This window comes from Sylvia atricapilla, chromosome 14 (assembly GCF_009819655.1).
Source record: "Sylvia atricapilla isolate bSylAtr1 chromosome 14, bSylAtr1.pri, whole genome shotgun sequence".
NCBI lineage: Eukaryota > Metazoa > Chordata > Aves > Passeriformes > Sylviidae > Sylvia > Sylvia atricapilla.
Genome location: NC_089153.1, coordinates 927,866 through 942,997, shown reverse-complemented (window position 1 = coordinate 942,997; position 15,132 = coordinate 927,866). Strand labels below are relative to the sequence as shown.

Sequence of the window (15,132 nt, the reverse complement as noted above, 5' to 3'; positions counted from 1 at the left end):
GAATGACAGCTGGTTGGAAATAATCATTCTACTTTTGCAAGAGCCATGAGCAACTTCACAAGAATCTCTGGAAAAAAATGAACACATAAACAAGATGAATTGACAATGTTTAGAAGCTCTGCTTGCACTGTGAGAAGCTGCAAGGCTCCTGTGAGGGTTGAAGTCACACCTGGGAGATGTCTGCAAGGGCGGCTTGGCCTTGCTGGGATCGTTGAGATGAGATGTCAGTGCTCCCATCAGGCCGTGGAGCTGTTCAGCAACAGAGCTGCAGGAAATTTGGGAGAATTCTGTGGTGATACCACTTCAAAGCCACTTGGGAAACTGGCTGTGTGTGGAGGTGGGTGGGGTGAACAAGAGGTGCCACTGAGGGAAGAGCTGGACTTGGAGATGCCTATCGGTGTTCTTGCACAAGGGCTGGAGCCCAGGAGCCAGGACTGGTGATACCAGCTGTAAGGAATTCTGAAATCCTTTGTCTGCCAAGTGCTGGGAATGGACAGGGCAGATCAGAGCAGTCTAATTGCTTCTTCCAGACAACAAGGCAGGACCCACCCATCATCTCCTGGCCTCCAATTAGAAGGCTTAAGTGCTGGAGAGAGAGACTGGAATCTGAATTGGGGTGTGTATGATGACCCCAAAATAAAGTGTTTTAAGAGAGAAGCAAAACGAGTTTATTAGAAAGAGAAGATATTATTAGAAAGGTATTTTTTAGGAAGAGAAGGGGGAAAAATAAGTATTTGGGAGCAGAAAGGGAAAGGATGAAGGATTGAAAAGCTCTAAAATACAGTAGAAAAGTGTGGAATGAGTCAGGGTGGGAAAAGAGACAACACAAGAAGCTGTGGTAGTAGATACAATTTAATTAATGTACCTGCCAACTTCCTGGTGGAATATCTGGCTAGTGTTCATTTCCAGCCTAAAAATCCTGCTGTGTTATCTGCCCCCACAGTTGTGGCTCAAATGGTGATAGGACATGGGAGTGTCTCTGGGCAGCAGTGTAGTTGGAGTCCCCATCCCTGGAGGTGGCACTCAGTGTTTTGGGCTGGGGACAAGGTGGGCATTGGGCACAGCTTGGACTTGATGGTCCTGGAGGTCTTTCCCATCCTTAATGATTCTGTGACCCTGTGACATTCCAAGGCTGTAGCTCTCCCCAAAGCCTGCTGCCCAGTTATTTCCCTGGGCAGCAGTGGAATTGAGTAGGGGCACAGCACAGAGGGAAACTCACTCTACCATCTGCTGCTGTGGAAGTCTGCTGGTTTTGGTGACGTTTGTGTCCCTGCAGTCTGTCACAGTGCTGCTGTGCTGTAGTTTTATTGGCTGTTCCCAGAATGACATCATGTTTAGGAGGCAGTTCTTAGTCTCCATTCCTGGGAAAGCTGGCAAAGATCTCTGAGAGATTTTCTGATAAAAGGAGAAATGCAATGGCAGAATCCCACCATAGCCTGCTGAAGGAAAGTTAAGGGGGATAAATTGATAAAATGTGGGATTGCTGCTGAATTTGCTGACCCAAGCCACCTGTTTGATATTCTCAGTGTTCCTTCTTGCTCCTAGCTCCCAGGATCCATGGGTTTATTTAGCCTTCAGCTGCCAAAGGAGATGAGATGTTCCTTATTCATTTAAGGACACACTAATTGGATGCACTGTTAACAACATATAATCACTCTAATGAGTATTTTTAGCTATTCGTATTGAAATAAAGTAAAATCACAGACACCCTGCGTAGTTCTCTGGTGGCATGTTTGCTTTCCAGAATGGTGTAACTGGTGTGGGCTGGCTGGGTCCCAGTCAGTGAGGGGCTGCTGTGTGCTCCCTGCTGTGGGAGAGCTCCCCTGGCAGCCCCAGTGACAGAGGCTGCTTGGGACTTGTGGATAACTGGGATGGCCCTGCAGACACCATGGCGTCAAAAACCATGGAAAGTGTGGCTGTCTGTGCTGTGTGTGTCCAGAAACACTAAAACCCATGTTTTTGTGGAGTCACTCCAAACACATCCTTTCTGGATTCTCCTCCAGCCACCTCCTGGGCTTGTACATGTCATTGTCATGTGTGTCAGAACCAGGTAGTTGAGTCTTTCCATCACCTGTGGCCACAGTTTTTATCCTGTCATCCAAAGTCCATGTGCCACATGTTTTTTCTCACCTTCAGGGAGGGCCCAGGGTAAGCTTGAGCCGAGGCAGTTGGGCAGGGGAGGAAGGGTTGCTATAGGCAGGATACTGCTCATTTTCCAGGTTCTCTGGGTTTGTGCAGCATGTCCCCATGGAAGAAAGAGGAGGAGATGAATGCTTTTGAGATGGAATTGTGTTTTGAGTGGGAGGGATGTAGTTTCTAAGGAGTTATCCATAATCGAGGATGGCAGGATTAAGGGAATGATGTGACTTATTCCATTGTGTTTTACCCGAGCCTCTTGTTCCCGTTTCTGTTGAGACAGAAGGGAAAAAGGCTGAAATAAATACAGACTGTTTGAGGACACTCAGTTTGTCCTGCTAACTGTCTGCCAGTCTCCTGGGCATGGTGATGGGCAGGGCAGGGGGAAGCTGGAGCTGCCTGGGAGTGAGGGACTTGGGAGCAGGAGATGGTGGCTGTGCCATGGACAGCAAAAGGGAGCAGCTCATCAGCAGCAGGGGCAGAAAGGGAGGGAAAGATTTTGGGAGACAGAGATGAGCTCAGAGAAACATTTGCAACTGAAGGTTTGTAGAAATCTTTTGTTGGTGAAGAAAAGGGAGGGAAGCAGTAGTAAGGAGCAATTCTAATGTGGGAAGAGCACTCCAGTAAAGGCAGAGGTGACTGCCAAGGGCTGTAGACACAGCCTGGGCAGTGAATTGCAAAGATGATCTGCAAAGAATGATCTCTATTCCTAGAGCTGGAGAAAAAAAGCATATTCTGTTGCATGTAAGTAGTGTGTAGTGATTTTTATTTTTTTTTCTTAGCTGTATGCGATTTAACTTTGGCAGAAAGTGCTGGTTGAATACATTGACAGGTTTAATTGCTTTGGCTTGAGTAGGATGAAAGTGAATTTATTTCCCAGTGAGAAAAGCATTGAAAGGCTGCATGAAAATCTGTCAAAGGAAATTGAAGCGGGGTTGGGGAGTTATCTTTACAGTAAATGGAATTGATAAACATGTCAGTTAAAAGGGGAATTTATTTATAATACTCAGGTTTTGTGGCCAGAAGTCTTTGAGAATTCCGTTCACTGGGAAAATGAATTTTATCTGTTTAATTGATTTGCTTTTTTGTAATGCTTGTAGAGCAATAAATTGTCAGAGTAAAAAGCAGAAGTAATATTTGCTCTTCTTTTCCAGAACACATCAGTAATGGAGGATCAGAATGAAGATGAGTCTCCAAAGAAAAATACCCTGTGGCAGGTAGGACTAACATGGATGTAGAAGGAGAGGTGCCAGGATTTTGTATGTTCCTGCTTTTGAGAAATGTCTAAATCTTGAGTCTTCATAATCATCCTTGGATGTTGTTGGCTGTATCCTCCTCAAATTAGCTCAGCCTTAAATGAAGGATGATGCCAGTGGATAATCCTTGAGAAATTACCAGTTCTGCTCAAATTCCGTCGTTGGTGCCGACCTTGGTAGGACAATGCCGCATCAAAGCATCCTCAGGAATAAAGTTCATTTCTATTTTTGACCATGTGACTGTTGTTTAAAAAGAGAAGTTCAACATGGCATGGACTCTCAACCTATTTGCTTTGAGGAAGTCTGGGAATGTGTTGGAGCTCCCAATTGGTCTCCAGCAGCCTCTTGGCTCCTGACAGCCTCACAGAAGCTGGCATCACTCTGAGGCCGTGCTCACTAATTAGCAGTGACTCCTGCCAGGGTGTTCTAGGGCATCCTCATGTGGAGCTGAAGCCCCCAGGATTTTAATGAGGTGTTCATGTGGATGTCCCAAACATTGACAGGAGCTGTTTTGCAGAAACAAACCAAGCCCTTGATTCTCAGTCTTTATTTATGGACAACCAGTGCAACACTGACATGAGGGTCTTGAATTATTACTTTACTTGCCAGAATTTGGGCTGAACATTTGTGGAGACAAACTGCAATGTGCCCAGAAACCACTGCTTTGAGCTGGGAAAGGTAGTTCTAAAAACAGTTAGGTCCCTTGCAGTTTAAGTTGTAAGAGGTGTAAGGGAAGAATTCAAGACTTTCAGTGTAAGAAGTAATTTAGAAGCAAAGCCTTTGAAAGACTTTCAAAGATTTTTCAAATTCATCTGCTGTAACTCATTTTCCTGAAGAATGTGTTTTAAAATTAGTTTTATTTCTTTGCAGCTTCTTACATGTTCTTTGAAAAACTTGTTTTTAAGCTGTTCCTATAGTTTATATGTAAGTATCAATATTTAAAGATATACCAACATATAAATAATGTTTCTTTTCCAACCCCAGATAAGTAATGGAACTTCATCTGTGATTGTCTCAAGAAAAAGACCATCAGAAGGAAACTACGAAAAGGAAAAAGACTTGTGTATAAAATATTTTGACCAGTGGTCTGAATCAGATCAAGTGGAATTTGTGGAACACCTCATTTCCCGAATGTGTCACTATCAGCATGGACATATTAACTCTTACCTGAAGCCCATGTTACAGCGGGACTTCATCACTGCGCTGCCAGGTAAATCCATGGCATGGAGCGAGGGTTTGCTCTGGGGTGTGCAGCCTCTTGAGCACATCATCCACGTTCCCATGTCCCTTAGAGAGCCAGTGCCCCTTCCTGGTGCAGAGAAGGGCAGCAGGGTGGCTGAATCCCTTCTGTGATTAATTGAACTGGCCACTGGATGCCAGTGTTGTTCCATGTTAAAATATTTGGACTGGTGTATCCCGAAGAATTTTGCTGGAATTGGAACTGAGTTGTGAACAAAAGTTGTGTATCTGCAAGCTTTGGTCTGAAGTCCTTTTTCATACAGAAAATACTACTGCAGAGGTATTTTAGTTCAGGAGGTCCTAAATTTTAATGTTGTACTGAGTTTCTGCTTAGATGAGTGCATCTAGTTTGTCTACTCTTGTTGCTGACCTAAGAGCAAAAACACTTGAGGATTTTTATTGTGTTGTCCAGCCCTAATTCCTCCTTTCAGTTACTCACAACCTCTTCTGACACCTGCAAGTGTCAGGCTGTTTTGATATGTTCAGATAGGAGATCTGGTTTTATACTTGCTGTACGCATTTTTTCACAAAAATGCAGAGCAGCAATAAATGGATATATAGAATCTCTAGGTTGTAATCTGCTGGTGAAGTTGTATTTATTTTTCCATTAATTTTTACAAGAAATCGTGTCTCTGGATTCTTGCTGGTGGGGTATTGATTCATTTGGTTCTTGGAAAGGGAAATGTGTGGACATTGTTTTTGGGGTGGGAAATTGGCCTGGCTAAGTGATCAGTGTGTTCTGTGTGTCCCTGGCAGCCCACTGGCACAGCTTCACCCTGCCGTGTGTGAGCAGCCTCTGGGGTTATCCCAGGAATTATGCCAGGGCAATGCTGAACACTGAGGCTGGAAGAGGAGGCCATGCAAGCCTAAAAGCTAAATCCTAAAAATCCAAATCAGCTGCTCCTCCTAGGACTGACTTTGCAGACTCTTCATGTGCAAGTCTGATACTCAATTAAAATTTTGTTTTGTTTGCTTTTACACCTCAGGGCTGACACAGAGTTATACAGATCTTTCATGTTATATATTTCTGCCTAAGAAAATTTTTGGATCTTTGTAAGATGGCACTTGTTCACACCACATTTATATATATCAAACATATCTCTACAACTTCTGGTGCTTTTTTGCAATATAAATACTGGGAATTGTTCTCATATTCAGCCTTCCTTGAAGGTGCTGTGGCGTGCGAAGAACATCTGTCTAAATTTACCCAGGAACTTAATCCCAGCTGATTGAAATCAATCCTGTGTTGGGCTGCAGTCACATTAAAGGATAACTGGAGTACCACTCGAAGGCATGTGGAGGCATTTTTGGAGTCATCCTGTGCAGGGCCAGGAGTTGGAGTTGATGATTCTTTATGGGTCCCTTCCAACTCAGGATATTTCATGATGCCTTTGTAAAAGATGGCTTCACTTGTCTCAAAGAAGTCAAGTTCTGTTGTTTTAAACAGGAGTAGGTTTTGCTCACTCGTTATCTTGACCAGTTTTACACCTGTGAGAATGCAGGAAAAATGGAAGAAGAGTTGATGGATCTGACTTCCCTTGTTTTCAGTGACAGAGTGGTAGCTGTGGTGTGTTTCCTGATCTAAGTGGCTGTTTTGTGTCTAATGTTGATCACATGTAGAGAGTTGACAACCCGCATTTGGGTTTCCTTTTCATACAACGTCATATTTGTACACGGACCTCTGAAATCTCTGTGAATTTTAATTGTTTGAATTTATTATTGAAATTCAACCAACCTTCAGCTGCTCCCTCTAATCAACAACAGCTTTTTTTACCATTTCTGCAAAACTCCAGAGACTCTGTAGAGGCATAAGGCATGGGTATCATGTTTTCCTTTGAAAAGTCTACCAATAGATGTCAAATTCATTTTACTTCAGCAAATGTATCGGTTTTAGTACTTATTTCAGAAATTTCCTAAAACAAATCACTGTCTGTCAATGTAAAATAGGGATATGCAGCTATTTCAGGCCTTAATGTGTCTTAAACTTAGTCCTGTATGGTGTCAGACATCAAATCAATTCTTGAGATTTTTACTGCTAGGAGAAGTGCACAGATTTAAATTGCTACATTCAAAAGAGATGTCAACTGAAATATTTACCCTAATTAACATAATAGGAACAGGTCCAAAGCACAAACACGAAGGACAGGCCCACTAGACTTATGTTATAGTTCTCTAAATTATGTAGAATAAATCAATAAATGAGTAAGACTTACATATATTAGTTTCTACTTTCTGCTGCTGTTCATTTTTATGAAGGCCATGCGAAATTTAGTGTGTAGTGGAGGACTGTATGAACACACTTTCTTCAAGCTTTAAAAAAATAACAGTAGCTCCTTTGATTTGTCAGGACTATTTGAAGCCTAAATTGGGCTGTCATGAGATAAAGTGGAAAATTAAAAAGATCGTCATCTCATGGTTTGAAAGGGGTTTTTTTCATGCTTGGCCAAGGGGTGTATGTTACACTCATTTAAATGAAGTTATTCAACATCTCAGGTTCAGGGAGATTTGTGGAAAGCAAAATTGCAGGTCCTTTGAAATAATGAACAGACTTAGCACTGACTTTTTCACAGGGAAGAATTTCACTCCAATATCCCATCTAACCCTGGCCTCTGGCAGTGAAGCCATTCCCACTTGTCCTGGCACTCCAGCTCCTGATGCAGAGGAACTTGCTTGTAGCCCTTTCAGATGCTGCCAGGGGCTCTGAGGTCTCCACACAACCTTCCCTTTTCCAGGCTGAACATTCCCAGCTCTCCTAGCCTGGCTCCATAGGGGAGCTGCCCTAGTCCCTGGAGCAGCTCCGTGGCCTCTTCTGGACTTGCTGTGACAGTTGCATGTCCTTGTGTTGGGGACACCAGAGCTGTGATCCTTGCTCCAGGTGAGATTTCAGGAGAGCAGAGTGTAGGGGAGAATCTCCTCCCTGGGCCTGCGCATGTTGCTTTTGCTGCAATGTTGTGCTGATTCCCCCTCCAGGGCAGAATGATGGTCCAACAGGCAGGAAAGACATAAAACCTTGGAGATATTTTGGTGTCTCTGTGTGCACTCACCTGTAACTGATGCCTCTGCCACTGGTAGTGTTCTGTTGCTGCTGGGCCCCGAAGCCCAGGATTCTCAGTGTCTTGCAAAGCTGGTTTGGTTGTTTCTGTGCACTCACTGACTGCTCTTCATTTCTTTGTAGAGCAAGGCTTAGATCACATAGCAGAAAACATCCTTTCCTATCTCGATGCCAGATCCCTGTGTGCAGCAGAGCTGGTGTGTAAGGAGTGGCAGAGAGTCATCTCGGAGGGGATGCTATGGAAAAAGCTCATTGAGAGGATGGTACGCACAGACCCGCTCTGGAAGGGGCTCTCGGAGAGAAGGGGTTGGTAAGTACCTGACCTCACCTGCTGCAGTGTCCTCCTGCACAAATCCCTCACAATGAGCTCTTCCCAAAAGGAAGTTTAGAGTAAATGGGTATTGCTGAGCTCCTGGTCTCTGCTGGGACTGGAGGTCAAAGCTGTCCCCTCCCCTTTCTGCTCTGGCTTTGTCCCTGTCCTCTTGTGTTCCCGTGTCTGTTACCATTTTTCTTGCTTGAGTGTGTGCAAATTTGGAATTTCTGTACTGCAGGGAGAGCTATCAATTCCATCAGCTCACAGAAAACAGTAGCAGCACATTTGCAGGGCTTTTTCTCAAGTGAAGTATTTCCAATTCGACTGTTGGTTGGTTGTTTTGTTTGTTTGTTTTTTCTTAAAGTGTAAAGTAGCAGCTTGAGCTGCAGAAGCCTCTCAGAGACACCCTTGCTGTTTGTGGCTGTGGAGTTTTCCTGTCCTTCCCAAGTTTCTGCAGAGTTGTTCTGCCTCAGAAACGTGTTTCCCTGTGCTCTCTAGTGGTGTGCCTGAGCAAAGGCAGGTACAGAGCAAGGGGATGGCACTCTGCTGCCTGGAAACCTTTACTGGAGCAGGGAATCAGAACTGGAAAACACTTGTTATCTTTTTAACCTTGGACATTTTAAATATTTGTCAATTCGCAAAGTCACAAGGTTGTAATAGTGATACTAAAAATTCTTCCAATTATTTCTGAGAATATGTGCTAAGAGTTTGTTCTGGGTAGGCTTTGAATTCCTATGAAGTTTGAATTCTTTGTGGTACACTGAAAACTGTTTCTCCTTCTTTCTAGGGATCAGTACCTGTTTAAAAACAGACCAACAGATGGGCCCCCCAATTCATTTTACAGGTCCTTATACCCAAAGATAATCCAGGATATAGAGGTAGGTGTTCTGGTCTATCCTGTCTGCAGGACAGATAATGGTGCTGTGATTTGGGTTCCAAAGGTGGTGAATGTTGGAGCAATGGATCGTGTCACTGCTGCTCTTGGGATGGTGTAACAAACACTCTCAGCAACTCCCTGCTACAGCAGGTGCATTGGTTTAGATGTTAGCATTTTTTTTTTTTAAAGAGTTTTGGAACTCTTCTGAGACTATGGATTTTGATAAATTGCAGTTTTAGGACACACTGCTCCAAGATAATTCCCTGTACTGCTGAATGTTCAGTGTATTGGTCACACTCACTTAGAAGGTGATCTGAGGTTGATGCCTTAAACACCAATTATTTAAAATGTAACTTGTCGCTTCTAAAGCAGTGACTGAATGTTGCAAATACAGTTTGGTCCCCATAGGGGATTTTTCCTTTCTGCAGTGGTTTGATGGGAACAATCAGCAGTCCTATGATGATGAACCCACAGGGGTATCAGTGGTAAAGAAGCTTCAGATATAAAATTTTGCTTATCTTGTTTTGAGATGTACAGAGCTGGGTTTTCCTGGTGGCTTTGGAATATTTCTAATAAATCAGGATCATCCCAGTGTTCCGCCAGCAGGAGAAAATGTCTCTTGCTCTGCTTGTGGTACCACCACAAAGCTCTGAAGTTACAGCACAGACTGTTGTGGATTTATTTCAGGGTGGGAAATTACTGGTCTGAAATTCATTAGTGGGGAAATGTGTTTTGATGTTGAAGACAGATGTGAACTAATGGAATCACTCTGCAGAATGGCAATTTGTACTGCTTGGCACTCAGGAATCAAAATTATCCTCAACTCTGAACCCAGCTGTAAAATGGTTCTGCTGGAAGCCATAATGTATTTTCCAAATACCTTTTTATAAACCTTGCTGTATCATTTATAGACATTTAAAGATAAAGAACTGAGCATGAAATACATCCTAGGCAAAATATGACCAAACTTGATATTTACCTGTGAGCTGAATGATCCATTTTGTTATTGGAGGGGAGATGCATTTTCCCTGTAGGGAATGAGAGTGATAAGAAGCCTGTGGGATTAAGAGCTTTTAGTGTGATATTTTCTTGCTTTCTGCACAGTTTTGGCTTAGTTCTATAAAGAAAATGGGCAAAAAGCAGCATGAAAATGTTTGCATAGAGCACTAAAACAGTTTGGCATTACTGTAATTCACACTTTTAATGTTATTCTTCTGAAACTCATTTGTGTAGGCACTGTTGATATTAGAAGTGGAAGGACTCCTTGAAGGTGTTCCGAGGGCTTTTGAATTATCCCAATCTGCTCTTTATTGCTTTGGCTCTTCAGTTGCTGTAGACTTGCTTTCCAGTGCACAGAAACAAAGCTCCTGAACTGAATACTTCTTGCTAGAATGAAGCAAGTAGGAAAAACCCAACTCTTTTGTGCTTCTCTCATCTCCAGTATCAATAATAAATATAAAAATAGTCAGTCTTCAAATAGCTGAGAGTGGGAAAAGAGTAGGATTTAAAATGTATTGTAGCAATAAGTGTTTTTCTGCCACAGCTGATTTGCCCCTGCTTGCCTATTCCCTCAAGCCCTTTGAAATATTCCTGTTTGCCAGGTCTCTGACCTGTAGTGGGGTTGGTGTTTGTGCTAAAAGTCAAGGGCCCAATAATTCTTCCAGAAGTCTATTAAAATTTTTTTAATAAATCACCTTTTAAAGTACTTTTCACAAATTGCTTCCCTAAAGGGCTGTCAAAAGCAGCTTTTAACACTGTTTAAAATGTAGAGAGTGAGTAGCAATGACAACCAAACTTAGCTTTAAGATTAACTTTTTCCTCCTCTTCCTGTTTTTGTTGGTCTTCCAAAGTTTTGTACTTTCCCCATTCTTCCATGTTTCACAGGAATATGCAGAGGCTCTTAAATAAGACTTCCATCTTAGATGTGATGAAGAACTTTTTGTCTCTAAATATCAAAATGTTTTTTCTCCAAATATTTGCCTGGATCTTTAATATGATCTTCTTGTTTCTGTCAGAGGGTCAGAGTTTAGGGAGGCATATTAGCATTTATAGAATTATATACCTGTTGTTAAGAACAGATCCAAAGGATGTGATTTTTTAACACAGTAAAATATATTTGATGTAGTACAGAAATCCTGTCATTTGGTATTTTACCACAAAGATTGACCAAATCCTACTAGATTGTTTCCAAGAGTGAGAGTTAGGAATTTACTGCAGCTGGTGCTCAGTTGGGTTGTGGGCAGGGATAAGCTCAAAGCAGAATGTGCTCTCTGACTGTAAGAATTTGAAAAATAATCCCAAACCTGAATTAACAATTGGAAGGAAAAATGAGGAATGATAAACTGCAAATTTGAATTCTTTCCCTTGGGCTCTACTTGCATTGTGGGTCAAAAGTTCATGCAACCCCGAAGTGGTGGGAGGTGAAGATAGCACAGGCAGAGGTTTGGCAGAGGGAGCTTCCCTTGCCTCCCGAGAAATGTGGTGATGCCAGTGTCTGTTTACATCATGCCAAACACGTTTTAGGAACTTAATGTCACTTCTGAAGTCATTTGATTTGAAAATAAGAGGACATTTAGAGATCAGAAACCAAATTCTTGGAAAGATATGGTTGCTCCCCACTTCCACTGTGAAGCCAAATATTTAATTAGGTTTTATTTCACAAGAGGTGGTCCAGTCCCTCTGAACATCTCTGAATAACATGTTGAGCTGCCAGGGTTCTTCAGGAGCTTTTTTTAAAGGGAAAACTTTTTTGGATTTGGGGGTTTTCCTGGAAAACTGGGCTTGGTGTGAGCCCTTGTTTGTGGAGAGCCCCAGCTGGAGCAGGGAGTCCCACTGGGCGTTCCAGTGGGGCCCTATCCTCAGGCAGAGTGCCAGGCTGGGAAGTCTAATCCTGCTGATTCCAGAACCCCAAGTCCCTGGAATTTTTCCATATTATTTGTGAAGCTTGGCCAACTATTGTGTTTTCCCCTCAGGATTAGCACAAGTATCTATTTCTGGTGATGAGTTGAGAAGACTTCATTTCATAAATGTTCTCCTTATCTTGAGGCACATGGCGAGTGCCCTCAGTTCGTTTCCGTGGAGACTGGGGTCCACCTAATTAAGATGAGAATGAAAATGTGGTTTGTTTCAAAGACTTTAGGAAAATGTGGTGCCAAACCATCAGATAAACACTCTGTGTTCTTCGGATTTCTGAATTTCTGTGTTCAGGTTTTAGGACTGGAACTGAAATTTTAAAGCCTTGGGACCATTTGAAAAGGGGAAAAAGTCAATTCTTGCCCTAAGTCCCTGCCAGCATTGGGAAATGGCTGTTTATGAAGGTTGCGGGGTGTAATTTCTCAGGGAAATGGGTTTGTTTAGTACTGTTTTATGTGCGTGTGTGGAGAGAATCGGGTCAGTATTACATGCCTAGAAATTTTTTCAGCCAGCCTTTGATATCTGTATTGCACAGGCACTTTCCAAAAAGCATTTCTTATAAGCGAGGCTGGCCAAGGAGAGGGGAGGCTTTGAAGCAGGAGGGACCAAGTTCTTGTGGTGCATGGCACAGACTGCAGCTCTCTCTTCTGAGCAGGGCAGAACTCCCCTTTCAGCTGGCCCAGCCACAGGATGGGGCCCTGGCTTGGCTCCTTTGGTTCCCTTTGCCCCACGTCACTCCTGCTTTTTAACACAAAGGGGCTGGAGAGCAGCCCTGGAAGGGGACCTGGGAGTCTTTGCTTATCAGACCCTCTCAACTTCATCATGAATGAATTATTAAACCCTCTCTGTCCTGGTGACACAAGCTCATTTACTTGTGCCTTCTCTCTGCCATGGTCAGGAGGAATTTTTTTTCCCCCCTTTGAAGAAGGCATGAGAAGAACAAAGGGTTGGATTTTCGTGGCCTAATGCGTCAGGAGAAATCCCTACATACGTAACAAATGTGGATGTTCCTTTTGCTTTTTCCTGCCCCTCTTGTCCTGCAGGAGAATTGTGCATTCAGAAGGAACAGAAACTCCTTGGTTTATGGGATTAAGATAAACCCACTTACTCTGCAATAACATTCACAAGGATAAAAATGCAATTGTTAGCCAAGGAGCTGAATACAGTGTACATTATCCAATGGTAAAAAAAAAAAAATCCTGTTCCTAGTAGATTACCCTTAACACTTCCAATGTATAGGTAATGTTCCAGCTGTTAATGCAGATGAATTGCATTTTTTTCACTGTGCATCTTTGCACCAGTGAGTGTATTTTGGCATGGTCAAGGCTTGGCTATACCTCCACTCTTGGACTGTTTTCTTTTTGTACTTCTCTCACTGAACGCCTTTTTTTCTTTCGATCCATTTGTGTACCACTTCAGCTGCCAAATTGCTCTCCTCCTGTGGCAAATGCTTGGTCTTTGCCCCTTGTATGTCCAGATATTGTTGATGGTGCAGCATTTGTGAGCTCCTCACTGCTGTTGCTCTGGTGAGCTTTTAGGAGAGTGTGAGAAACTGTGAGTGTGAACTCAGGAGACTGTTCTGTCTTTTGCTGGGAAACCTGAGTTCGAAGGCAGAGGAGACTTCTGAGGGCCTCTGTAGAAAATACAATAGTTGGTGTTGGTTTGGAACCATAAATTCACAAACTGGTGGGATTCTTCAGCCCTGGCTCCCTGATGCTCATAAGAGTCCACAGACACAGTGATCTCCTCACCTTTCATACCTGCTGTCCTCCCTGCTCAGTTTATCCAGTTAGGATATCTCCTGGCAGGAGGGTGCAGATGAAGACTTTGACTCCCTGCACCATGGAGCAGTGACTAGAAATTCTGTGCAGCAGAAGCTGTGGTGTGGTTGCCAGTTCTTCACTAACAATGTTTCTCTCAGAGGGTCCTCCACTTGCCCACCCACTCAGTCTGTTCAGTCATCCCAAATGTTATTTCTCTGGATGTGCACATCTGGTTTCACTCTGCTGCCCAGGGAAGTGCTGCTGTACGTTCTGTGTGTCGTGGCTGCTTTCCCAGCATCCCAAGAATTAAGGCAGCTTGAGGGGACTGTACAAGTTCTCCAAAAACAGGCACTGTTTTCCCACAGTAGCCACACCACATAATGGCTACATGGAAGGAAATCTCCTTACGGAACTGAAATGTGCATGTGTGGGCCTTACTGGCCTCTCAGAGATGCACAAGACTTTAGTTTCCTTTATCTGAAGGCAGCATTTTCTTATGGGAAACAGCTGAAGTAGCTTCCTATAGTGAACCTGTGAGACTTGAGCCAGCTGTTGTCCCCGGTGCCTGGTGAGCAAACTTGCACTGCATGCTGCTCTGTTTGGGAAGCTGTGTTCAGCAGCATTTCTGAGTTGGGGGGTTCCTGCTGTGTTCTGGAGCTGTTGAGAGTGGCTGTCCCAGGAAGCTGAAGTGTGGAAGTGCTCACTGGGCATTCACAGCTCCTCTGGTAAATGCTTGGTGCAAGCTTAGTGCAGACCGTTCCAAGATCAGGGCTCTGAGGAAGCTCTCCCTTAAGACTATTCAGAACTGAGTATCTGAACATAAATAGTTTCTAAAACTATTTAAATTGGCTGACTGACTGGGATCTCTGATGGGATCTAGGACTCTTATCTCCTGTGTCTCCAGTGGTACTATTGCCTATTTAAATCTGCTGCCTTCAGATCTATAATTATATTGGTTCCTGCTGTCAATGCCTGCAATACTCTTCTGTTTCTGAGGACCAGAGGAGTTGACGAGCTGCAGTCTTGCCCTCCTAGCCCTGATGAGATAAAGCTTGGCAATTGCCTGTCCTTCCCCCTCCAACCCTACATTCCGTGCCGAGCAAGGAGATGGGCTGGGCTGGTCTCTCCAGAGCAGTGTCAGGTTTGATCCCAGTTCCCAGTGTGATAATTATCAGGGCACTGGCTGGCCAGGAAAGCTGATCCCAAACTGACACCCCCACAGTCCTGATTTCATTGGCTTCCCCACCAAATTGGAAGGGAATGAGGGGGGGGTGAGTGATCTGTCAGCTGCTCCTCTAGGAACATACCTTCATATTTGTGATTTAGATAAATTCCTGGGGCACATCAGGTTTGTATTAGGACTGGTATAATTCTCTCCAAATTGCATAATGGGAGACAATTGGAGGAGCAAACACGTGGAAAACAAAGTGGAAAATCAGTCTTCCCTTGAAGCAGACATGTTTTCCTAGAATTGGGATGTCACAGTCACACTCCACTTCTGTCTTTACTGAGAATTCAGTCAATTTTAATCTCGGGGGAGCTGCAGAGGTGCCTGCTACTGCTTTGGAAGTTAGAATTACATA

General features: G+C 43.5%; 1 protein-coding gene across 4 annotated transcripts in view; it reads left to right on the top strand.

Annotated features, from left to right (window-relative positions):
• FBXW11 (F-box and WD repeat domain containing 11) overlaps positions 1–15,132 on the top strand; it is a 55,129-nt gene that overhangs the window by 28,106 nt on the left and 11,891 nt on the right. For all 4 annotated transcript variants that reach the window (XM_066328853.1, XM_066328851.1, XM_066328854.1 and 1 more), the window contains 4 exons: positions 3,291–3,353; positions 4,377–4,602; positions 7,807–7,993; positions 8,784–8,874. In XM_066328853.1, coding sequence (XP_066184950.1) covers positions 3,303–3,353; positions 4,377–4,602; positions 7,807–7,993; positions 8,784–8,874 — 555 coding nt within the window. In that variant the 5' untranslated portion in view covers positions 3,291–3,302. The remainder of the gene's footprint in view (positions 1–3,290; positions 3,354–4,376; positions 4,603–7,806; positions 7,994–8,783; positions 8,875–15,132) is intronic.